This window comes from Antechinus flavipes, chromosome 3 (assembly GCF_016432865.1).
Source record: "Antechinus flavipes isolate AdamAnt ecotype Samford, QLD, Australia chromosome 3, AdamAnt_v2, whole genome shotgun sequence".
NCBI classification, from domain to species: domain Eukaryota; kingdom Metazoa; phylum Chordata; class Mammalia; order Dasyuromorphia; family Dasyuridae; genus Antechinus; species Antechinus flavipes.
In genome coordinates, this window is record NC_067400.1 from 223,672,132 (window position 1) to 223,699,561 (window position 27,430).

At 32.5% G+C, this 27,430-nt stretch overlaps 1 protein-coding gene across 3 annotated transcripts; it reads right to left on the bottom strand.

Annotated features, from left to right (window-relative positions):
- Nucleotides 1–344: 344 nt before the first annotated feature.
- GYG2 (glycogenin 2) lies at nt 345–27,430 on the bottom strand. Of its 3 annotated transcripts, XM_051984577.1 has the most exons (7): nt 27,320–27,430; nt 25,716–25,878; nt 24,652–24,778; nt 20,151–20,373; nt 16,869–17,009; nt 4,854–4,961; nt 345–2,462 (listed from the first exon to the last, which is right to left on the bottom strand). In XM_051984577.1, exons 1-7 carry the CDS (start codon nt 27,335–27,337, stop codon nt 2,301–2,303), a joined length of 942 nt encoding a protein of 313 aa, XP_051840537.1. In that variant the 5' UTR covers nt 27,338–27,430; the 3' UTR covers nt 345–2,300. The 3 variants fall into 3 exon arrangements, with proteins under 3 accessions (XP_051840537.1, XP_051840538.1, XP_051840539.1); XM_051984578.1 differs by lacking the exon at nt 4,854–4,961; XM_051984579.1 differs by lacking the exons at nt 345–2,462; nt 4,854–4,961 and adding an exon at nt 4,970–5,395.

Consider the following 27,430-nt stretch of genomic DNA (forward strand, 5'->3'; position numbering starts at 1 on the left):
TTTCTTGAAAGCACCATTATGCCAATGGTCAAACATTTGCCATTTTAGAATCATCCAAATCATTCTTGTTCTCTCTCTCGCTCACTTAATATATAAAGAATGCTTAATATATTATACTATAATTATGTATATAATATAACATACTTAATATATAAGAGTACTTAACATCTCAAGGTTCTTCTGAATTTCCATATGTCTATAAAGAGTCAACCAAAAGTATGTGTAAATATAAAAATATGAAAAGCATCATTGGAAAGGCATCAGCTTTCTCAGGTGTCATTTGAAAAAATAAGCACTTTCAGATATTTTATTTCCAAAAGCAGTTATGAAAAATCCATTTAGCATATATTTGCTTATTTTTTTATTTGGAGAATTTGGAAATATGTAGTAAAACTGCTTTCCTTTGAACATAAAACATCATCCTGTGTTCCCAGAACACACATGCAAAGCACAAATTAGTAGATTATACAACATTTAAACAGGAACAGTTTAAGTCAGAAGAAAAATCCTGATGCTAATAGAGAGTACAGCAAGACTGGCCTGCACAGTTTAATTTGCACCAGGGAAAAATTTAGCTATCTCTGTTAACACATTCCCAAAAACAAAAGAAGCTGAGAACAAAGTTAGTTCACTTAACTCCACATTTTATGTTTGTTTTAGACTTATTAATTATTATCCACTGTTCAATATCATAACATACAATATTTGCATTCCTTAATTAAACAGTATTGAATATAGATCATCAGTTCTATATTTGACCCACAACTCATGCTCTTTTAATGTTATTTTTAAATAAACTTTCCCTAATCAATATGCATATGGTACTAGCAAAGACTATTGGGTCAGCAATCATTCAGTCATAAGCAGAAATAAAGCTTCTAAATCCTTCTTCCTCAGATAAGCTGATGCCCTAACAGAAAAGAGCTATTTTAAAGTTCATTTTTATCTCCTTGACCCAGAACCAAACAACCTCAGGGAGATTTTAAATGTTTTCACATATATTCATTCATTTAAAACACCACAGGATGTAGGTGAACTTCCCAGCCCCTCCAAACTACACTGCAAATTAGTCATTCATTTTTCAATAGGCTTCTAATAAGTATATCACTAAAATTTTAAAAATTAATTTTTCCTCTTATTTCAATAGGATGAATTGCCTGGTTATTATGGTAAATGTGCCTGGTCAGTAACAGTGGTCATAAGAAATGTAACAATATCCATTGAAGGTTCATGAAATACAGATTCTTTTGAGAACTTCTCATGAGATTAAGCAACCAGTCTCATAAAACTGAGAATTCCTTTAAATCTATTGAAAGAGTTTGTAGAGCACCATGATTAAATAAGTTAGTTAAAATTGAGGTAGTGAGTATTAGATACACACATATATATATATGTGTGTGTGTGTGTGTGTGTATGTGTGTGTGTGTGTGTGCATATATGTATATATTGATAAGGAGAGGAGGGAAGAAAGAATTTAACAGAGAAAAAAAGATTTCCTTTTTTTTCAAACAAAAAATATTTTAAGTATTGCTGCAATGAATTGATCTATGAAAAACTAAAATAAACTATGAATTCTTTGGAAACCTTATGGTTAACTCCTTTACATAAAACTAAAGAAATTCTTTTATCAATCAGGTGAACATCTCTCTTTGTGTTATGTTCAAAATCAGTGTTCCTGCCAGAGACATCAAAAAAAGTCCATGAGATCTTAAAACTGAAAGTGAAATAAAAAAGGTGAGTTGCTGAAATTTAACTCAACTCACACAGGAATAGATAAGCATTTATCATCAATCTTTCCCAGAACATCAACTGCATCTTTTAACTCAACTCACACAGGAATAGATATGCATTTATCATCGATCTTTCCCAGAACATCAACAGCATTTTTTAAAAAAAAGAAAATTGCAAGGCTGATCTGTAATTTTTAACTACACTAAGCAGCAATATTTTTGCACCTGAATAGGTCTACATTTTAAGTATTCTTCCCATTATAATGCATACGTTTACCAAAAAGTCTATATTTATTCCAAATCATTTTGCTGGCAAGATTAATAAGGTACAGAGCTAATAGGGAATACTAGAAGTTATTTTTCTTGGGTCAGTTAGGCATTTCAAGCTAGACTTGAATTTTCTGCACTACTTATATTGAGGCACTCAAGTTGGCTGAAAATAAATAGAGGCACATTATTTAAAAGGCCTTTGCTATTACTAAGAGCTAAAAGAGAGTTTTTGTCATTTCACAGAAGCTTGAGCATAATGGCAACAACATTTTCATGAGAATACAGACACAGCTGACAAAATTACTGTAAAAATCTATCCAATTTTTCCTGAATACGTGCAAATGCATCTTTTCCCATGTAGTCCACACGGCCTTCTTCCCATTTCCTTCTTTCTTCTTCTGCACTGGGTTCCTTTACTTTCTGTTGAATGGAAAGCTCTGTTACAGAAAAGGCCAACTCAACCTAGAAGAAAAAAGATGACAAAAATCAACGTTTTCTTCTGTTGATTACAACAGAATTGTACTCAAATAAAATTATGGAGAAAGTCTTCTCACAGGATCATATTAATTGGCTGGACTTTTTAAAGACACAAAATTATACATTTAGCAACTTCTAAGCACTTTAGTGATTTACAAAGCAAATCTTTTTTTTTCTAGAATAACATTCGACTTACTCTTCCATAGAATTATACAAAGAGACACACACAGAGATGCATATATATATGTATTGAATTTATAGGATATAACCTTAGACTTTGCTGAAAAGGTTTTTTTTTTTTAATTGTCCACATAAATGTAAAATCCTATAATATAATTTCAGATTGCTTGATAAGAAAATTGAATTATACTGGTTCTCTCTAATCATACTGTCACTTCTTCATGTAGGTATACAAGAAAAAATGGAAAAAAAGAAAGGAGAAACCCATATCTATGCCTTTCAAAGATCCTTCTATTGACAATATCATTATCTAATAACTTGAGTATAAATACATAATGTATAACTTGAGTTCTTTTGAAATTGAACACATATCCAGTTTCTTTTCTGCTTAATATCTGTGACTATTGTTTAATAATCTTGGTACTATTAGTGGCTCTGCCTCTATAATTGAAAATTTTTGTTATAATAGAGATGTTCAAGTTCTGAAGGTCCAGCATCTTCATGGCTTGTCAACTGTTGGAAAATGAGAAATATAATTTGCTGGTTTTGAGATTGCAAACAGTCTTCTCTGTTGAGAATCCACCCACACACAATTAGTATAAGTAGATTTTAAATTTATTTTCATGTTCCCTGATAGTACAAGATCACACAGTAAGTCAATACCAATTGTCATTCAACAAAATTAGAGTAATTCAATCCAATGAATAAGCATTTATTAAATATTTACCATGTCATTAGCACCAAGGTATTGTAAGTACAAAAACAACAACAACAACAACAAAAAAAAAAAAAAACGGTTCCTGCCCATAAAGAACTTATGATCTGCCTATTACTATGACTTGGCTATTATTATGCTACAAAATACTACACATATACAGAGAGAGAGGGAGGGAGGGAGGAAGGGAAGGAGGGAAGGAGATATACTCACAGATCATTTGTCAAGTGAGTAACAAATTCTCTTAAGAAGAGAAACGCAATAACTCTTAGTCATCAAGCCTATAACTTTAAATCAAATGATAAAAATTATGCTGCTAGTAATGGCTACTGATAAATATTTTCATAGACCATGTACTCATAAAATCATAAGTTTAGATCTAGAAAATACCTGAATGCATTAGGAAAATAAGGAAGCCCCAAGAGTTTAAGTATTTTAAAAGTAGCAAAACCAGAATTTGAACTTTTGGGATTCGAATATAAAATATTTTCACTTTGCCACATTGCTTTTTCAATAATTAAGTAAAATCTTTTATGTCCAAAGAGTAGGTTTCTTTAGGAGGCAGAAAAAGATGCACCAGTAGTAAGTCAGGAAAATTAAAATGGTTTTTAATATACTGGCAAAATAGATAATAACCTCTCATTTTCCAAAATTAACATAATGGCTTAAAATATGTTAACAGAACTCACAAAATTCTGTTCTAAAGAGGTTTAGGAAATTTGAATCAGGGATTTCAGTAAAAAAGAGAAGAAAAATTTAGATTTCCCTTGCCAAAAAATTGCTATATCTAAGAAATATTTTTGAAACTAAAATGATTTTATATTTAATCAAAGACTGTTATTTACGAGAAATTCCACTCCAAATTTACTTTAATCTCAAATATGACCTTAACTCCCAACCTGTACCTGAATCTGTTCTTTATTATTTAATCAAGAACTTAGGTGTATTGGAACTTAACAAAGAGAATGCTAAAAAAACATGGTCCCTGTTCTCAAGAGTAAGAATATAATTCTCAAGAATTCTTCCTTAAGAAAAATATAAGATAACACACTTCTTTTGATTCTTTAAAAAGTAGCATTCTTTCTCTTTGCCAGTATATATCTCTCCAAGTCTGAAAAATGTTTAACTAATTTGTAATCAGACACTCCTTATTTGAAAATGAATTAACTTCGCTATTTACTATTACTATCCCCTCCAAACAATAACAAACCCAACTCCTAATTTTTCTTCATTTAATATGCTTTCACCATGTTAATTTTTTAAGTGAACATAATTATCACATTATTTATATATTCAACAATTAAATTATGCAAAAAATCAGCTACCTTAAGGAAAATCTTTACATGGGAACAGGAATTTGTTATTAAAAGAGAGACTGGCATGCTCTCATTTTAGTGACTGTAAAAATAAAAAATAATATCAATAGAACTGATTCATCAGGTGTATTAGACAATATGGGACATAAAGGTTGCATATATCACCTCCAAATTGTGTAGAGAAACAGGGTCACTGGTAAACTGTGCAGATGGTTCATTGTTTTGTTCCAGGAAACATTCAGGAGAATTGGGTTCCTCTTTATGGACTGGCTGCTAAGAACATAACCATTTTTTCATTAGTTAATAATTTGCTCTTGAGTGACTACACATTATGCAAAATTGCAAACCTTATCAGCCTACAACAATTAAGTTGGAGGTCTGTTTTAATTTTTATTTTGTCCTGGAAAAGACTAAACAAACCAGATTCATCCTCCCCCTGCAAAAATAAAAACAAAACCATTTAAAGGTAGACTGGTATGCTTTAGTTTTAATAATATCAAATTCAAAATTTATATCAATTAATTGACCAAACATTAGGATATAGAGCTGATTCATCAAGTGTATTAAACAAGATAGGACACAAAGGCTGAAAATATCACCTCCAAACTGTGTAGAGGAACAGGGTCACTGGTGAATTCTACAAGTGGCTCATTATTTGGTTCCAGGAAACACTCAGGAGAATTATGTTCATCTTTCTGGACTGGCTGCTAAGAATATAATCATTTTTCCATTAGTTAACAATTTGCTCTTGGGTTACCATGCACTAACAAATACTGTAAAATGTATTGGCCTATAGGAATCAAGTTGGAGTTGTTTTGATTATTTTCGTCTGAGAAAACACTAAATAAAGCAGTCCCATTATCTCTATCCTACCCCACTCCCCAAAAATTCTTAAAATTGCTATTAAAAAGTAGATTAAAAGGTAGACAGACATAAAGATTGTATATATAACTTCCAAAGTGTATAAAGTAATGGGGTTACTGGTAAAATAGGCAGGTAGTTCATTATTTGATTCCAGGAAACACTCAGTAGAACTGGGTTCTTTCTGAACTAGCAGCTGAAAAATAACCATTTTTCCATTAGTTAACACTTTGTGCATCGGCCCTGGAGTCAGTTCAAATCCAGTTCAAATCTACTCTTAAGCATAAACTAGCTGTGTAATCCTGGGCAAGTCACTTAATCCTGATTGCCTCCAAAAAAAAGTTAAAAAAAAAATTGTTCTTAAAAGGTCAAGAATTTCAAAGAAATTAACGGAAAAAATGCAAATGAAGGTGGCCTAGTGGTACCAGATCTAAAACTATATAATAAAGCAGTAGTTGTCAAAACCAATTTGTACTGGCTAAGAAATAGAGAAATAGATCAGTGGAATAGGTTAGGTACACAGGACAAAACAGTCAATGACTGTAGTAATCTAGTGTTTGACAATTCCAGAGACCCCAGCTTTTGGGATAAGAATTCACTATTTGACAAAAACTGTTGGGAAAATTGGAAACTAGTATGGCAGAAACTAGACATTGACCCATACCTAACACCAAAATACAAGATAAAGTGAAATGGGTTCATGATCTAGATATAAAGAATGATACTATAAATAAATTAGAAGAACACAGGATAGTTTACCTTTCAGATTTGTGGAGGAGGAAGGAATTTGTGATCAAAGAAGAACTAGAGATCATTATTGATCACAAAATAGATAATTTTGATTGTATTAATTTTAATTGTATAAATATGCATGCATATATTGATTTAAATATGTATGCATATATTGATTTAACATATATTTCTACCATGATTAACATATATTGGACTACCTGTCATCTAAGGGAGGGCATGGGGGAAGGGTGTAGGGTAAGAGGGAGAAAAATTGGAACACAAAGTTTTGCAAGGGCTAAAATTAAAGAATTGTCCACATATAGGTTTTGAAAAATAAAAAGTTTTAATAAAGAAAAAAAATTGTTTTTGGAAGACTGAATATTATCCAAAATTGTAAAGCCTATCACTCTAAAAGAATCAAGATGGAGGTCTGTTATAATTGATTTTTGTCTAAGAAAAACAAAGAAACCTGTCCAAGCTGCCAAATACAAAAAAGGAAGTAATCCATCCTTTTAAATCACTTTTATATATTCTATCAATTGTACGTAAGCAGGTGAAAAAGAGACAATTCTTAATGTGCCTTTGATTATCAATAGGATCCAATCATGGTTAAAATGAAAAATTAAGCACAGAATCTAAGAAGAGTTAACGTACTTTGCTTCCTTTCTATTCATTTTGTTTTTCATAGATATTAGTGTTTGTGGAGAAATTTTATGAGGGCACTTTATAAAAGACAGATTAGTGTTTATACGATTTCGGTTTAAATCTGATTGTCAAAGTGATGAGCAATCTAGGAAAAAAAAATAAAGGTGTTAGAGAAATGGGTTATAGAAGGCTTTTCAAAAAGGACAAAAGCAGCTATAAACATACATATCCCCCTGCAACTATTCTTTGATTCTTGCTTCCTTCCTGCTTCAGACTTAAAAGACCAAAGAGATATTTAGTTCGAATTCTCACTTCATGGATAAGGAAAAAAAAACCAGTTAGCCTTAGATTCTGATTACTACATCCCAAACTTCCATGGTCATTAATAATAATATTCACTAATTATATAGGCAATAGGAGTTAAAGAATACTTTATATTTTATCCTTCCAATAACTACTAGCTACTAAAAATATTACAAATAAGAAACCTGAAGCTCGAGGAGATAATGTGATACAACTGGGATAAGCAATGGAATTCAAACTCAGATCTCTTCTAACTTCAAGTTGAACCTGAAGTCCCCCTCAGAGACAAAAAGTTAATTGACTTTTTCCTGGCATTCCTTCTCTTTCCTCTTGTTGCTAACGTCTTCCTAATCTCAGATCTTCTTTTTATTTTGTATATACCTCATTATTTACAAGTTGTCTTCTCTATTGAATGTAAGAGCCTTTAAGGAAGGGACTATTTTTAAACCTTTTTTTGTATCTCTAGCACTTAAAAAGGGTGCCTTAACATAGCAAGCACTTAAATGCTTATTGACTGTTAAAGTTCCTCTTTGCAAAAACATTCAAATTCTTTTTTTTTCTTTCTTTTTTGGACCAAGATGCAACATCTTGCATGGTGGAAGGTAATATAGGAACAATTCAGTAGGGTACTCAGGATGAAATAATAAGAACCACTGACCTAGCAATCAGGAAAATAGAGCAGTGCTTAGTGTATTGTTGGCATTCACCAATTCAACTGAATTAAAAAAAAAAAAACCACACATACTATTTAGGAAATGATTAAGGAAGAAAGAAGAAACATTTGTAAATGTCAATGGGATCAATACAAACTTGGCAAACCAAACTGCATTTCAATAGACTTCATAATTTTTAGAAATTATATGTAAGACTGAAAACAACTTAATTGTTAATAGCTTTCTCCCATATTTTATTTTTCACTTTCCCAAAAGGTTCTTAGGATGATGGGGGGAGGGGCAGAAACAAAGAAAAGGGAGGGAAAATAGAAGGAAAGTTAAAAAAAAACATACAAAATAATTTGAAAATTGAGTAAAACCAAGAAACTAGTTTAAGGCAAGAACCAGAACACGTTTTAATACATGGCATATTTTAAAAAACTGATAATTTTTACCTACTTCAACAGTTTTAAAATTTATATAACAACAAAAAAAAAAAAATTGTACTAGCCAGAAAGTCTATCTCCTATGATCTTACTAGCTTGTTTCCACATATTTACATATGATTGTTTTAAAAATAAATTCCGAAATTTTTCAACTCATTTCAAAAGACTTCATAAATCATTCAGACTTTTATTTGTGATTTCAAATTATTATAAAAGAAATGAATAGTAGACAAAAATTAATAAATGTTGCTTATGTCAAAAGTTCAATGTAAAAAATACAAAACTACAATGAAAAATTGTAAAAGTTGGATATGTCATGCCATCATATATTTCTTCCCCCTGCTCCTTTTCCATATCTCTTTATGTCTCTTCATGAAAGTAGAGACAGCCTAATTTGCTCCTTTGTCTTACTATTACTAGCATTGCTAGAGTACCAAGTATTGCTAGTGTTTACAAGTTAAAATGCTCATTGTATCCATAAATTTGTTCTCCTTAACTTCACTTTTTTCTCCCTGTTTAAATTTACAATTAATATTTTCAAATAATGCTTCAAAATACTGATTCCACTGCTATTCGTTCAAAGTGAAAATTATAAGAATAAGCAATTTAGTATCTAATAATAAATTTGAGGTCCTTGACAGATCTACCTTTAAATATCTAGGAAATCTGAAATGATTACTTGAAAAAAGATGAGTGGTTCTATTTATTATTGACATTCAAGATTTATGACATAGAAAACTCCAAAATAAAAAAAAAAATCATTATTTATATTTACTGTATTCATAAGGGCCCTAAAGTATACAGATTTGCTATTGGTTCAGCTATTTCAACTAGGCCTGACTCCTCATGATCCCATGTGAGGTTTTCTTAGCAAAGATATTGGAATGGTTTGCCATTTCCCTCTCCAGTTCATTTTACAGATGAGGAAACTAAGGCAAATAGAGTTAAGTGACTTATCCACAGCCAGTAAGTATCTGAGGACATGTGCCACCTAGCTGCCATAAACTGCTGAAGGAAAACATAAAATTATAAAGACAAGATTCTTGCTATCAAAGATTTCATAATACATGTGGGAATGCTACATATAATCTATGTGTTTGTTACCATCACATGGCATGCTATTTAGTAACTCTGGGATTAAAGACTGGTCCCATAATTTCATTATTATAATGAAATCTCCATGAAGAACTTCCTTCCAATGAGGCAAGTCATAACCTTTTTTTTGGCCACCTAATGTATTGCCAAAAGTCCTAATAGGTTAAATGACTTGAGCAAAATCATACAAGTGATTTCATGTGCCAGAGATGGGAATAAAATCCGTTTTCTGGTATTCAAGATCAATTCTGTAGGTTGCTCCATGAGCAATGTGCTGGATCATGAATCAAGAAGAACCGAGCATAAATCTGGCCTCAATCACTTACTAGTTTTGTGACTTTTAAGACATCACTTAGCCTTAGTTTCTTCATTTTAAAATAGGGATGATAATAGTACATCTTCCAGACTTGTTATGAAGACAAAATGAGATAATACTTGCAAAGTATTTTGCAAGCAGTAAAGTATTTTATGTGTGCTATTCTTGTTGTTTCTTTGTAACAAAAAATCAACACATCTAAATTACTTGTTAATTTTGTTAAAAATATATTTTGCTAAGTGATTTTATTCAGATTGCAATTACTAGTAATTAATACATAAAATGGTTTTTGATTTTCCATGTCTTAAGTTCAACAAAACCCAGATAAATTTGAGCAATATATTCAAATAGATAACTGCATACTCATCTAAATCATTGTTTAATAAAAATCATATTCATGGTTATAAGAAGGTGAGCCACTAATTTTTAAAATTATCTTTTCTGCAACAAATAGAACTTCTGTCTTGAGGTAATTTATGTAATGCAGAGATAATATTAAGACTAGATTGAGAAATAATACAATTCTATAATTTCATAGTATTCAGATATTATTTACATGCATATTTAAACAAATGATGTTAATTGAAGCTTTTTTAGCCTAATATAAAACTATGGTACATCAACACTTGGACTACTGCCTAAATTTATAGTGAAGTTGGAAAAGGATCAAAGAAGAGCTTGCATTATGCAAAAAAAACTTAAAAAAAAAAAAAAGAAATTTTCTTCTTACACAAATAAAAACTATGAAGGTATATCATCTTATGTAAGATATGGATAAAATGACCAGAGCCTTTTTCCATAGTATTCTGGAACTGAAAGAATAACCCTGTTTAAAGTCTAAAGGACGTAAATTTAAGACAGATAATAGAGAATTACAAATCTTTGACTGGTGCTACTGGTGGACAGAAATCTGGTCCCAGAATTGAATAGGAGGGTACAAATGACCTCACAATTGTGTATGGTTGCAATGATCCTGAGCTGATTCATAAACACATCTTTTAAACATCAATATTCTCCTAGTGATATTATATGGCTATGGATCATGGAAAACTATAAAAGAATTATAATTGCAGTGATCAAAAAAAAAGAAATACAACTGTATATAAGGATATCTGTAGGCTGTAGTTTAATACTAATAGTTACTCACACACTATAAGAGATAAAGCTATCATAGAAAAATGTGATATGGTTATGTGCCTAGAATGAGAGTAACAGATAATATTGCCCAAGTAATCACTAAATGCTAAAATCTTTAAATTAAAGTGTGGGAGAGAAGAGGCATTAGGCTGTACTGACCTCATTGTTGTATTGCTGTGAGACCTGTACACTACACCCAAGCCAGGCCAGGAAATTGAATTGCTTCCATTTGGATTGACTTGGGAAAATTCTGAAGATCATCTAGCAAGGTAAGATATTGGACTCTGAGGTCCTTTCTCTAGTTAAATTGCCAAGCATTCAAATTCTTACTGCAAAGAGTGCAACTACAATGGGCTAGCTATGCTATATAAATACCAAACAAAGATTTATCTAGAAAACTATCTTATCAAGAACTCATAGAAGTCAAGCACTCACACATAGGTAAGCAGAAATTATACAAGGACAATCTCAAGGTTTCTCTGAAGAACTTTGGAATCGATTGTGAGACATGAGAGAATCAAGTACAGGACCACCATGACATGTATGCATCAAAGAAGGCTCTATATTATATGAGCAAAGCAGAATTGCAGTAGCCCAAAAGAAATATGAAATGTGCAAATCTAGGCACTTTTTGTGCCTAACCTGTGGCAGAGACTTCTGAGTTCATATTGGTTTGATCAACTTACATCCTTGTGAACTCACACTGCTCAAACAGACTGTATCTTGACCCCAACTTAGTAATGTCATTTTGATCCTCTTAGAGCACAAAAGACAATAACTAAAATATCTATATTTATCTATATTTAGTATACTATATTTAGTAGAGACACTATGGAAGATTTTTGGAAATGTTTACAAAGGCCAAAAAATGAGTTCTGGGTAAATGTCTTATAGCACTAAAAATATAACCCATCATGACCAAATAAAAGACCCAATGATGTGTCTATGTAACACTGAAATACTACTTTTCATGGTGGATAATAAGCTCATGGAATTCGTCAATCAAGGTGATGGTCTAATAGGTATTTTTTTTTAAATACTGGTATATGGAATTCACTCTGTCACTAATGGTACCTGCTTTGTAACAGAATCTTAGAGAGTCTCCTGGCACTGAAAGGTTAACTAAGTTGTCTGGTCAGTTATCACAAAACAAGTATAGGCCAGATACAGGACATGAATCTCTCTATTATTATTTCTTTCTACTTCTGAAAAGATGGCATAAGCTTAATAAGTCATATAAAAGTTAATTTTTAATAATAATAATTTTTAAATATTAATTACAGATTCATAATGTGTTATTTTTAGAAAGCAGGATGCAGTCCCAACTTTTTAAGGCTGGCATATAGGGGGATAAATATACCTTCCCATAAATGTCCCACTGTATTATTTTCTGAGACAGGCTACTGGACTTTGAGCAAGAAATAAAAATGTTTGTAAATCAGTTTTGAAAAAAAACAAAGCAGGCAATTCTACTTATACAATTGTCAAAAGAAAAATAATGGAAAAGATTAGGAGACTGAAAATAAAGAAAGGTGAATTTAATTCTCATCTTTATATTATATGAGCTTAGCTAACTCACCAAATGTCTTTGAGCCTCAATTCCAAATCTATAAAAGCTGAATCAGATGCTCTCTGAGGTTTTTTTACAGCTCAGAAACTTTATGATTCTGTGGGTGATCAGCAGGTGGCAGTCAAGCAACATGAAAAAATGACAGAGCATCCACAGAAAATAAAAAATATCAAATACATTTTAAAACCCAAAGATTATATTGCACTGGATCTATATTTTGTCCATTATATAACCATTCCATACTTTTCCAACCCATATAATTTTTAAACATGCCTTCTCCTTCCTCTGATTCTTTTAATACATGATGGATATTGGGAAGGCACTTAGGCTGACCATCAGTTACATCTTCCTCTTGATACATGACTAGCCTATCTTTTTTTTGGGGGGGGGGGGTTATTAATTTGTCATGATATAAGTTATATTATGTCTCACATATAATTCATTATTGTTAATAATATGCTAAAGTCTACACTTTCAATTCTCTTTTGGTCATTGAGTTACCTGAAATTGTGATTCTTCTGACATAATGGCTTGTGATTCACATCTATATAAGATTAATAGGAGAATTTTCACTTTACAAACATGGTGTTTTGTGGCAATGGGTAGTATGGGATCATTTAAAGTTCTATGCAGTTTCCTCAGTGGAATCTAGCACTTTATCCCCCTATTCAATTCTAGGCTTAGCTCATTGTCTCCCCAAGTGATGTTGATGTACTGATGAATATCACAATCAATATATCATCTTGATGTACATGACAGTCTGGCCAATAAGTATTGTCTGTCCACTTTATTTTATTATGTAGATGGCCAGGATGGTCATGTGCTAGAGAATGGATTAAAACTGCTGGACTGGTAATGGTCTGGGGGGAAATGCTTGAGATAGTCATTTGTGGCTAAACATTGGCAGTCAGTATTGATTTTTTTCAAAAACAGCATCAGTAAGTCTAGTCTCCAACTGTAGAATAAGGTATGGTTTTATACATAATTCAATAGCAAACTGACAAGTAAGTTATTTACAGTCTGACTTGAAAAAAATCAGACACTATTTCATTCTCACAGTAATATTCCATTGGCCAGCTTCAGAATGTTATCCTTTTAGAATGTTAATGATAAACATTAGAGGCAGAACCTGGGACTAAACCTAGAACTGTGATATCATTGGTATGAAGAGTTCTGGGTAGGGTGCTACCAACTTCTATACTTGCCTATAGAACTGAGAGACTATGATTAGTTGAGGATTACACAGCCAGTATATGTCTGAGTAGAGCTTAAATCTAGATATTTGTGCCTCCAAAGTTAGCTTTCTATCTTCTACAGGTGAGATTAAATGGGTTAAAGTAAGGAAGTGCTTCATTTCATTTTAACACTTCAGTCTTGACCTTCAAAGCCAGAGGTAACCTTATTTACTTGACAATATGCTGATGTGAAATCAGGAATTCAGGAATTTACTCATGAAATTAATATCTTCATTCCATACGTCATTGTGAAGTGTGATGTTTTCAGAAGACTAAAAATTATTATCCAAAGGATAATAGAAAAATGAAAGTTCTATGATAATTTCTATATAATTGTGGGTAAACAAGAGCAATGACATGATCAAGGGCATTGTCAAAAACTACAAAATAGCTTTGGAGAGGACAGGTCACAATTTGTACCAGTTTCTCAAATAATTACATTGATGACACCATAAAATATTGCAATATTGACATAAGTGATGTTTTACATAGGACTATTTAGATACTTCAATGGATATTATTAGCAATCAACTTAAAGCCTTAAATCAGACATCTTCAGAGTGATATCAAGAACCATGTCAGATTTAAACAAAAGCATTACTATCTTGGCATTCCCTGTCCAAATTCATCCTCATTTATAAAACTAAAAATTCTTTCATTAAGATAAGTAGTTGATATTTATAGACATATGAAAATATGCTCCAAATCATTATTAATCAGAGAAATGCAAACTAAGACAACTCTGAGATACCACTACACACCTGTCAGATTGGCTAGAATGACAGGGAAAGATAATGTGGAATGTTGGAGGGGATGTGGGAAAACAGGGACACTGATACATTGTTGGTGGAATTGTGAACACATCCAGCCATTCTGGAGAGCAGTTTGGAACTATGCTCAAAAAGTTATCAAAGTGTGCATACCCTTTGATCCAGCAGTGTTTCTACTGGGCTTATACCCTAAAGAGATACTAAAGAAAGGAAAGGGACCTGTATGTGCCAAAATGTTTGTGGCAGCCCTGTTTGTAGTGGCTAGAAGCTGGAAAATGAAAAGATGCCCATCAATTGGAGAATGGTTGAGTAAATTGTGGTATATGAATGTTATGGAATATTATTGTTCTGTAAGGAATGACCAGCAGGATGAATACAGAGAAGACTGGCAAGACTTACATGAACTGATGCTACATGAAATGAGTAGAACCAGGAGATCATTATATACCTCAATAACAATACTGTTTGAGGATGTATTCTGATGGAAGTGGATCTCTTCGATAAAGAGAGCTTTAATTGATCAAAGATGGACAGAAGTAGCTACTCCCAAAGAAAGAATGTTGGGAAATGAATATAAACTGCTTGCATTTTTGTTTTTCTTCCCGGGTTATTTCTACCTTCTGAATTCAATTCTCCCTGCGCAACAAGAAAACTTTTCGGTTCTGCACACATATATTGTATCTAAGATATACTGTAACCTATTTAACATGTAAAGGACTGCTTGCCATCTGGGGGAGGGGGTGGAGGGAGGAAGGGGAAAAATCAGAACAGAAGTGAATGCAAGGGATAATGCTGTAAAAAAAATTACCCTGGCATGTGTTCCATCAATAAAAAGTTATTAAAAAAAAAAAAAGATAAGTAGTTGAGCAATTCTTCTGAACATGGTCATTTAAAATCAGAATCTGTTCTAACAGCACAGAAAACTATTCCAGCTGGAGAGACAAAATGAATGAATCACATAATATTTTACCCTAGAAACCCGATGCCTTATTTTTATTTTTGTTGGCAGATATAATATATTAGAAACAACAATGATATACATGACTTGAGATATCTGTCAATCATTTAAAATGTTGTTTAGAAATCTCTTGTGAATGTGTAAAGTTAGTAAATAATAATATTAACAAAAATAGCATTTAAATAATTCTTTATGGTTTACCAAATGTTTTACAAATGCCTCATTCTAACCTCACAATTACCATGGCAGGTAAATGTTATTATTATTCCCATTGTATTAAAAAAAAAAAAAAAAAAAGGAAAGGTCTATTAAAGTACATACTAAATGCCAGTCACTATGCTAAGTATTTTATAAGTAATAGTTCATTTGATTCTAGTAATAACCCTGAAGGTAGGTGCTACTATAATTACCATTTTATAGTTGAGAAAACTGAGGCAATTAAGTGATTTGTCCAGGGTCACAAAACTTGTAAGTTTTTCAGGTAGGATTGTAATTTAAATCTTCCAAATTTCAGACTCAGTGTTCTGTCCAATGTGATACTTGAATATCTCTAATTAAGGGCATCATAATAGCATCATATAATGAATAAGGAGCTGGTTTTTGAGACAGGAAGATCTGGGTTCTTTTGCCACCTGCGACACATACTGACTGTGTGACTCCAGGCAAGTCACTTAACCTTTCAGTGCTGCAGGAAACATTCCAAAGCCATAGGTTTCAGAGAAGATGCTGACTTACACTGAAAGAAGAATATCTTTATGGAAATTTCAGATGAAATCATAGGAATAAGTAAAATAAATGAATGAATAAGAAGAAAAATAGATAAATTGGTAAGTAAATAAATCAATGAATTAATGAATGAAGGAATGAAGGAATGATGAAGGATTGGGTACGTAGATAAATAAATGAATGAATAGAAGCCTGCAGGTATACAGTGCAAAGTAGTGGTCTGATAACTTTGAAAAAAAGAGAAGGCTGGACCTGGAGAAAAGATCTCAGTTGATTTTTTTTTATCCTAAAAGACTATAAACTTTAAAAAGAAACTTATAGTAGCTTTTCAAAATGCAAAGAATAGTTCAATAATAGGGAGCTATAACATTTTGAGTTAAAGAAAGTCTCCATTCCTGGGCAATTAAGTCAGAATATAAGCCGCTAAGAGTACAAAGAAAGCCAAGATGGGGCTGAACCACTCACCTCCATAAACTGCTATGGAACAGGTCATATCAGAGTGGGATGCCTTGATACTTTTTGAGAATAAGCAGTGTAAGGACATGGGCTTCGTATGCAGCAATGTGTCAGGTCAGAAAAGTTTTCTGGGCAGCAAACATTAGTTCTTCCCAAGGCATTCTCCACAGCTGTCTGGGTAGAAGCTTTTCTCGGTTCTACTTCCACTCTATTACATAAACCCAGCTGTTCATGTACTTATACATGTAAATACATGTAAATATAATCATGTACTTACATCTTTCTCAGTCACTTCTGGTATCAGAATAGGAAGAGTTATTTCCAGTGTCTGTTCTGAAAACTCCTGAACAGGTAAATATTGTTTATGCTCTTGGCTTGAATTTGAACTTTTCCAAAACTTAGTAGCTCTACAAGAAATCTAAAATGAAATAAATCAAGAGAAATTAGACAATAAAATGTCTTAATTTTATACCTTAATCATATACTTTTATGCCATAACCATTTAATTTCCTACATTACTTCCTATTTATATTTACTAATACAGTAAGTTTTATAATTTGTATTTTATTTACACAATTATGCATTTATTAACCATAAATTCTTGAAAAATATCATCTTCCCCCCCTCTTATTAAAAGGGAACTAGCATTAATTAAGCACCTGTTATATACTGAGAACTGGCTAAATCCTTTACAAATATTATCTCATTTAATTCTCAAAACAAGCCTGAGAGGTAGGTGTTATTTTCATTTTACAGTTAAGGCTTGAAGCAAATAGATTAAGTGACTTGTTCAAGATCATAGAGCTGGTGTTTCAGGCTTCTTACTAGTGGGCAACTAGGTGATACAGTGTATAGAGTATCAGACCTAGAATCAGAAAGATTCATTTTTCTAAGTTCAAATCCAGCCTCTGATACTTACTAGCTTTGTGTGACCCTGTTTTATCTCAGCTCTTCATCTGTAAAATGAGTTAGAGAAGGAAATGGCAAACCGTGCTTGTATTCTTGCCAAGAAAAACCCAAATGGGGTCATGGAGTCCATCATGACAGATAGCGAATGATACTTGCAAATTTCAGTCCCAATGTTCTGTCTACAATTCCATCTAACTTCTGCCTTGACCAAAAGATTTAACAAAATTACTCTACACAATAATAGCAAGTGCTTAGTGTTTTTGTTACAAATTCATAGTTCCTATTCAGCAATTGTGTAAATGGGAAATCTGATACAAACTATCATAATAACATCTTTAGCAGTGCTACCAGATTAAACTAAGGAAGCAACTATAAAAGTCTTTGCCTTTTGAGAAGAATCTATAAATTCTCTGGGATGAATAAAAGTCATCCAGAACACTAATAATCCAAATTTACATTTTTTTGAAATGTGTATGTTAGGACTATTTGCTAGGCAATAAAGTGGATAGATTTTTAGACTTGGAAGTAATAAGATATGAGTTTGAATTCTTTCTCAGACATTTACTAAGTAGGTGACCCTAAAATGAAAGAATGGATATTCTTTCCAGCTCTAAATTGACCATAACAGTTCCCAGAAAAGTAGAAAGTATATACACATAAACACAGATACACACACAAACACATATTTTCTGAGGGAAAGCTTGCTTTATATAATATTTTATATGATATTTATGTGTGTACACACATGTATGCATATACACATGTATATACCTACACTCTGTATAGGTATATACATGTGTGTGTTTATATATGCATATATGTACAATGGTATCATTATAAACACATGTATATATACATGTGTGTGTGCAATGATACCATTACAATCACATAAATTATTGGCTTCTCTCAACACTTCCTGTGTATGTCTGTGTGTGTGTGTGTGTGTGTGTATGTGTGTATACACACTCACATAAATATGTGTAAATATATATTATGTAAAACATCTTTCCTTTATGTGTATATATAAATATTCTATTACGTATTCATATATAATGGCTTATACATACAAACACAGAGTTAATTACATCTATATGTGGTTTAATAAAAAAAAAGATTACGGCATTTCGGCATCTTCACAGTTATAGAATTTCATGTTGTCTTAAGATTCTTTCTTCCTTCAGAGCAGTAACTATGAAATGTTCTGTTATAACAACCCCAGCCACTCTATATCAGATTTCAGACTAAGAACTGGAAAGATTTAAGTCAACCATGAAAATGAACACTGACTTCTTAGTCCTAGAAGCTAAAGATAAATTCAATTAGGGCTTTTGGCTGACTTTTGTAGGCAACTTAAAGTAATACCTTTTTAAAATGTTGGATAGCTATACTGCCTTGAGACATAGATTAACTAATATATTACCGTGTTATGATACTCCTAACCTTAAAAGATTGGTGAAATCCATTTAAGCCATAAAAAGTATACACATATACCTTATATATACAATATTTTGCAAAGCAAATTTCCCTATTTAAAATGGAAGGAAGCCTGGGCATACGTGATTATAGGATTTTCTTACATGTGATAAAGAAATCATTAAAAATATATATATATAAGTATAATTCCTTTTCATAATGACAGCTTAGATTTACATAATACCTTGTTGTTTACAAAAGCATTTTCCTCCCCACCACCCTGTATGTTAGGTAGACTAAGAATTTATTATGTACATTTTGTATATGACAAAAATTGAGATCCACAGAGTTGAATGATTTGCCCAACATCAGACAAGTAGTAAATAGAAATTTGAACCCAGGTCTCCAGATTCTAGGAGCAGTGTTCTTTCTATTATTCTATATAGCCTCCTGCAATTCAGATTTATCTAAAGAGATTGTGAAGAATGGATTTCTTTTGAAGTACATTTAAATTCTAGTCTTTATACCGAAAAGTAAAATCAAATCTATCCTACATTTCAATCAAGAAAATAAAGGATTCTTCTGAAGCACTTCTGGTTGCTATTTCAGATTTACTTTGAAATGAGAAAAAGAATTATTCAAACAAAATTGTAATCAACATTCCATTCTATCCACTTACATATCAGTGGCTCTTTCTGTGATAAAAACCCATATAATAAAATATTAACTGCTAATTTAAATGGCCTATTCTTCAGCATTAGAAATTATTCCAACATCTCACACTTTCCTTGTCACTGAATTCTATGCAACCAATAATTTTTCCTCAAAAATAATAATTTTCATCAACAGCATTCTACTACTCAAAACCAGACTTCATACCACAGTGCATACTGCAAAAAATGAATTTGATTTTCAAACAGGAATCTTACTTCCAGAAAAGAATGGCTATACAACGAAAAGGTGAATGACCTTAAAGTCAGAAGACTTGAGTTTTAATTTCAGCTATGGGAACAGCAGCAAGTCAGTAAATGCCTTTGCCCTTATATTTCCTCAGCTATAAAATGTGAATAAAGATATTTTCCCCTCTATCTATTTTATAGCACTATTATAAGGATTAAAATCAAATTACAAATGTCAAAGTACTAGACCAGTGTCAGAATGATTAAAATTCAATGTGATCAACAACTTTATTTTTTTTAATGAGATGGATAGTAGGTAGAATCACCAGTTTACTTACTGTTTGTTCTTGAGATTCATGCTCTGCTACATGCTGGACTTTATCGAAAAAAGGCACAATGCTCTCATCGTATATTTTCCACCAGAGATCAAGAAAGGAGACATGATGCTGAGAATCTGAAGTTAAACTCTCCGAAATCACTGAGCCAGTCTGACGATTATATTTGTAATGCCAAGGCTTTGATGGCCCCAAAAAATGGACCACTTTTACATCCGAGCCAAATCTTGGAAAACAACAATAATCTATTTTTTTTACTTGAGTGATGACATAGCCAAGTAATTTATTCAACAATTGCAAGCTTCTTAAAAATTAAAGGGAACTTGAAGATACTCTGCCTATTTTTAAAATTGAAAATCACTTCATTTCATTTTATATTGAAAATCACTTTCCCTTTTATTAAAAATCAATTCCCCACCAACTTAGATTTCTTATCACTATGTCAAGGAACTCTAATTCATATATGTGAGAACTTCAGACCTTAAAATCTCCCTTCACTGGGATAAATCACAAAGCATTTAAAACATAGAGACTTAGAGAGTTTTCAGAGAAGCAGGAAGGTTAAATAAATGAACCATAATTATGTAGTTTATATATTTTACTGTCAGAGGTTGAGCATGTTTCCCATTCTTCCAAGGTCAGCATTTTATTCTCTGTGCCATATTCCCTTTCATTTTCAGTTTAAAAAAAAAAGTCCTGATGTTTAATATAGCATGAATATATTTTATATAAATAAAAAGGCAATTATGTTTCAAATATCCATATGGGGCTTACCGGGAGAACTACTAGGCTGGGAGTCAGAGAATCTAAGTTTTAATCATAGTTATACCACTAAAGAAGTATAAAATCTTGGGCCATGCTTACCATGCATGTGACCTCAAAGAAATCATGTAACTTTCCTGGATTTCAAATATTCTTATCAACCCAACAAGCAGATTGGATTAAATGATTTTTGAGGTTTCAACCTTACATCTGTGATTCTATGATCCAGTTACTTATAGTCACATAATATTTAGTTTCAAGTCCAAACCAGAACTCATTCTTTCCCTTTAAACTTTTATCTCCTATTCATTACCCTGTTCATGCTGGAAAAAGGAAAGAAACAAATATATTTTAAATGCCTACTATGTGCCAGACATTGTGCTAAGAGCTTTATAAATATTATTTCAATGGTTCCTTACAACAACCATAATTCTCATTTTACAGAAGCATTTTACAGAAAGAAGCTAAATGACTTGTCCAGTGCCACACTGCTACTTTTTGTTGAAGATATCACCAATCTTATAAACACCTAATTTCACCAGTAAGGAGTCATCCTTAACTCTTCAGCCCAACCCATCGTTATTGTATGATGTCAAATAATATGCCAACTGTTACCAATTCCACCTGCCCTACATCTTTCATATTGTTCTCTTTCTTTCTACTCACTTCATCATTTCTCACCTGGACCAAGATGATAGCCTCCTATCTGAGTTCTCTGTGTACAATCTTCTCTCTCCAGACTACCATTAATTCAGTTTCTAAATTAATATTACTAAAATGCAAACCTGATCAAATGTTTCTCCTACTTCACAATCTCCAGTGTTGTTTTGTTTGACATTTAAAACCATTCACAATGTGGCTATAGACTGTCTTTCTAAAGTAATTAATTATTATACTTCCTCATGTGGTCTTTGTTCCAGCAAAGTTGGCCCATTTGCTGTTCCTGATAAAGGACATCCCATTTCTTCCCTTTGTACCTCCACAGTGCCTAGCTTATCCTCCTTCCCTCACTTCACTTTGGAACCTCAAGCTCCCCTTACAGTTCAGTTCAGTACTACTTCTTTCAAAGAGTCTTTTCTGATTCTCTCAGTGATTAGGATTCCTGCCTCCAAGTTCCTATGTATTTATCTTGTATGTATCCTGTACTATCATAACACTCCATTAGACATGCTCTTTGTAACCCCAGGCCTAGCACATGGCCCCACACACAGTAGGCACTTAGATTGTTTCTTAATTGGTTGATTCAGTTGTCAGCTCCATCTACTAAATGACCTTTGAACCTCAGCTTCCTCAACATAGTATGTATGCAATGTATGCAATTATCACTCAGAAAGTTGTTTTTAAGAATTTTGTTTCACTCTAAAGTGCTGGGTAAATGTGAATATTTATAAATATATTATCGACATGTTTTTTGAAGATACAATCTTTCTAGAAATTGAAATTTTTAATGTTACTAAATATAACTTGATTCTATCAGTATATATGTTTGGCAAAATGATGTGAACACAAAGGATAGCTGAGAGCTGCTAATAAATCTAATTGGCTTAGCAGGTTGCTCCATTTCATTAACTAATTCTAAAGGTTTTTGTTTTATTTTATTTTTACTTCATCTGGAACCATTTCATTCCCTTGACTGCTCATTTTAGTATGTACTGCACTAAATCTTTATCACATAATTATCCCCCAAGTTCCTAGAGCAAACAATGAAGAGCATAATGTAATAGAAAGAACTCTGGATTTAGAGTCAGGGACATGACTTCAAGTACTGGCTTTGCTATTTTCTACTTCTGTAATCTTAATTAAAAAGTTTTCTCTCTACACTTCAGTTTACAGCACTGTAAAATAAAAAGATTGAACTAAAGGACTTTTAAATTCTCTTCCATCTCTATATCCATTACTAATAATAGATAATACTGTTAACTAGAAATTTCAGCACTTAGGGTAAATTCAACTAAGCTAGATCTGTAGGGTAGTAGCATGAATGATTGGGCCGAGAGGGTATAGGTTGAAAAGGAAGTTAAAGTACACTGAAGAAAGAGGTCCTAGAGATTAAGGAAAGAACAGAATGTTCCAAGTGGGTATAGGTTGAGGTAGAGAAGAAGACTGTGAGCTAAATATTGAACTAACATTAGCACAATACCTGACACATAGTAGGCACTTAATAAATCTAGTTGACTGACTGATCTAGAGGTCCATAAATATCAGCAACAAAGATCTATTCAAAATGTATTGGAATTTAAAGTGGAAAAGTATTGGTGAGTGACAATAGAGAAGGGAAGATATGAAAGTAGCATTAGAAACAAGGAATATATATATGTCGGCTTGATTTTCTGGCCCTGTAGGTTAAGGTGTGCAAGAGAAAGAGCAGACAAAGCTGGTGAGGTGTCAAAAGACAGACGTGGAACTGAATTTTAGTAAACACCAGACTATGAAATAAATCTCAAAGGAAAACATGGATTTAGAACTGAAGGGGACCTTCATCTTAAGTCTATCTTTATTTTTTTTTCTAGTTGTTCAGAGATAAGAGATTACTTGTTCAAGATCACAAAGAATTCACATTAAATCCTGGGATCTTTCCACTGTACCTTAACAGAGTAAAGCACTTGCACAGTGATGTGAGGGAGTTCTAAAAATGGGTTCCATGAACTTATTTTAAAATATATTTGGATAACTATATTTCAATATAGTTCTCAGGATTTTACTATTCAAGCTTCAGGAAACTGCCAAAGGATTCCATTTTTTAAAAAAGGAAGGAAGAAAGGAAAGAAGGAAAAAAGGAGGGAGCAAGGAAGGTAGAGGGAGAGAAAGAGAAAGAGAGAAAAAAGAAAGAAACAAAGGAAGGGAGGAAGAAATGAAGAAAGAAAAGAATGAAAGAAGGAAGGAGGGAGGGAAGGAAAATGGGAGGGAGGAAGAAGGAAGAAGAAAGAAGGAAGGGAAGAAGGAAAGAAGGAAAGGAGGGAGGGAAGGAGGAAGAAAAGGAGGAAGGAAGAAGAAAGGAAAGGAAGGAAGGGAGGAAGGGAAAGAGGGAGGTAGAGGGAAGGATGGAAGGAAAAAAAGAAAGGACTAAAAACTCCCAGTACAGTATAAAGAAAGAGTAATAAAGTAGAAGCTAGTAATTGGAACAGAGTTATAATTGAGTTTACTGTGGAAGAGGATAGGTAGGGAAGATGATAATGATGGCCAGCTTAACTAGATGGGAACACCCTTCATTACTTATGGCACTTATGATCCCAAACTAATACAAGGAATCCAGTATAGCATGGCTCCCACATGAGGTAGTTTATGTAGAATAATTGCAATCTCTCCTGTCTAGGAAATAAGGCAATGCAGAAAAAGGGAATGATACATTCAAGAGACCCTGATGGAGTGGCAAACTAGGACCTTCAAAAAAGTGAATCAATTGGGCTAATAGTTGGTGCTGGGAGGAATGGATAGTTGACCAGGAAACTGGGAATAAGCCCTAACCATGGAGGATATTCATACTTTCTGAGATGTAGCCTCTTTATCATAGTACCAATCACCCCTATGCTACTACCAGCTCTGCCTATGATTATTACTTGTAAATCAGAAATTCTGGTCTGTGAATAAAGCAATCAAACACTTAAAATCTATGAATCTTGAGCTAGTATGGATATAGTTTGTATTTAAATGTCAGAGTCAGACTGATTGCCATGGAGAGAGAAAAAGTTACTAGATTAAAGAATGGGAAAAAAATAACCAACTCAATAGAAATCAAACTTACTTAGTGAAAGCAGGTCTATATGTATAGATGGTGCTACTGCTCAAGTTATAGAGAAATGGCAAATGTTTGTGAATATCTGAAGTTGCCCAGTTACTGAAGAAACTATTCAGTAATCCTTGGTCAGCCCCTAAATAATTAAAAATGAAAAAGACAAAAGAGAAATGTATAAACATAACATGTAGAGACTAAGAAAATGTATACAAATGAATATTCATGATGAAGGATACTAGGAATTACTAACTTCTCTGCTTTCTGGATAATATTGTTTCAAGCTGTTCCCTCTGAAGAATTTGCAATTACTTCCTGAAAAGCTCTCACAGACAGAATCAGAAAATCAGAACAACATGACCCATTAAAATAGTAGATCAAAAGAAATGGGGTCTAAATGGTTCAAGAAAAAAATAAAATTAATTCACATAACTCCTGTCAACTAAAATTTTATACTTAAATTTCTCTTCTGAGAAGTCTTGCTAATTCAAACTAAAATATTAAGTACATTCATTCTTTCTAACATTATCATCAGCATATCTTCAGAGGAGAGCAAGTTGACATTTTCTAAGCTTTACTTACATGATGTCACCTTCAGTTTCTAATATACTTCCCTCTACATTAAGATAATTTCTATTTTCTGGCCAGATTTATCCTTCATTATTAGGATTTCAAACAACTATGTTACTATGTGCTGCCTAAATTATTACTAAACTTTCCTTTCACTTTAATTCCATTTTCTGATTCTGCATAGAAATATAATAGGTTAAGAGTTTTAATTCTATGACTGAGTGACAAGTTATTTAATGTCTGAGTTTGCATTTCCTCATTTGTAAAAGAAAGGGATTTGAACAAGATGACCTCTAAAATCTGTTCTAGTTTTCAACAATCTTATCTTCTATTCTACCAACTTTGTTGAATATCACTTCAATGGCTCTTTATAGTTATGTCAATTTTGTCCTACATAACCTTGTTTACTGAATTGATTAAAAACAGGTGAAAAAAAAAACAGATAAAATCCAAGTAGGAGTGGGCATAATTTCTAAACAAATAATTCTTTCCTCTCCAAAACTTACCATCAAAACTTCCACATTCCACTGCATGCTGCATCAGGAGGTTATGGGTTTCTAGAGACGGTTGGAAAACAAATACTCCACTGTTGAAACAATCTGGCCATCCAGAGTCCGGGGCTGCAGAGAGCTCTTCACGGTCAAAAAGCTCATCAATATTACACAGCACCTAGAGAAACAGAAGTGAGCCAAAAAACTGCATCAATATTTTTCATATTGGTAACAACCAACAAATGAAATTAATGTTAGAATTGAAAAAAGACAGACACTTTTTTTTGTTTTGTTTTGTTATTGTATCATTTTAAATTTGGTCTGAATCATAAATGAAATTTTCTGTATTTCTAAAGAGAAGTGTTCCTATAACTCTGACTCTGAAATTAATTCTTTTGATGTTCTTAAGATACTACTTTTAAAATTTCACCTGATGTACTCTAATATGGGTGACAAATGAAACTAAGGAAACTTACAAATATACATAAAATCAAAGAACATGTTTAATATGCTATCTCTTCTTCTAATATCAGCATAGTTTCCTCGGTGATTTTTCTAAATGGTGTTTCACTTGAAAAAAAAAGAAAAAGGAAGACAGAGAAAAAAATAGTATTGAATAGCCTTTTGTTCCTGTTTCCTTGCTAATACACCATTTCATTCAGGTACCTTTTCAAAGATACATTACAGAATAAACTAGAAGCAAGTAAACTACAAGCACTCATTCCAAACTCAAGTTTCTGTTGAAATTTGATCATAGAACTTGAAGTTTTATATATATTTTTAATATCTTTTTAAATCAACTCCCTTTATTGTAGAAGTTGAACATGTGTTTTCCAAGTCTGTTGCCAGCTACCCCAAAAAATCAGATGGGTTAGGCACAGCAATCCTATTTACAATAACCCTTCAGTACTTAATGAATGCTTTATATACTTTAATTTATTTGATCCTAACAACCTGTGAGGGTGAAAATAGAAGCAGTAATATTCTAATTTTGCAGAGAAAACTCAGGTCTCATAATAATCAGTAGCTTACTCATGGTCACAAGATTGATAAGTATCAACTTCAAGATTCAAATGTGAGTCCCATTCAAAGTGTAGCATATTTGACTGTGTAAATATTTCTCCTGCAGTACTTCTTGTTGGGCATACACAATTTGGCATATGATTTTATTTGTCTAATAACCCAGGGGTTCTTAATGTAGATTCCATGAAATTTATTTTTAAAAATTTATACCTATATTTTAATATAATTGATTTCCTTTGTAATCCTATGTATATTATTTTAGAATTTAAAAAAATATTCTGAGAAAGGACTCATAGGCTTTACAAGGCTGTCAAACGTATTTATGACAAACAAAATGGTTAAGAACTATTACAAGGATTACAGGAATACCACCTGTACTATGTCTCTTCCTTGATCTAACCCAGCTTCTGAATCTCTGCAAGATTCTTGCTGTTATGTGTATATTTCTGGTTTAGGTAGAGGTTCATTATCTCCATTACCACTTGTGTGATCCTCTGCATACTTCCATCTTTCCATAATCTCCCTAAAATTACTATGAGATTGTTTTTAGCTTTATAACATAGTAACTGATCTTCATCATTTCCTATTGTACTCACCAATGTATCAGCATCCATAAAAACACATTTACTATAATGAGTAAGAGTCCAACAGTGAAGTTTAGTGAATGTTACACCAAGTTCTGGTCTCTTCAGCAAAGCCAAGTGGAC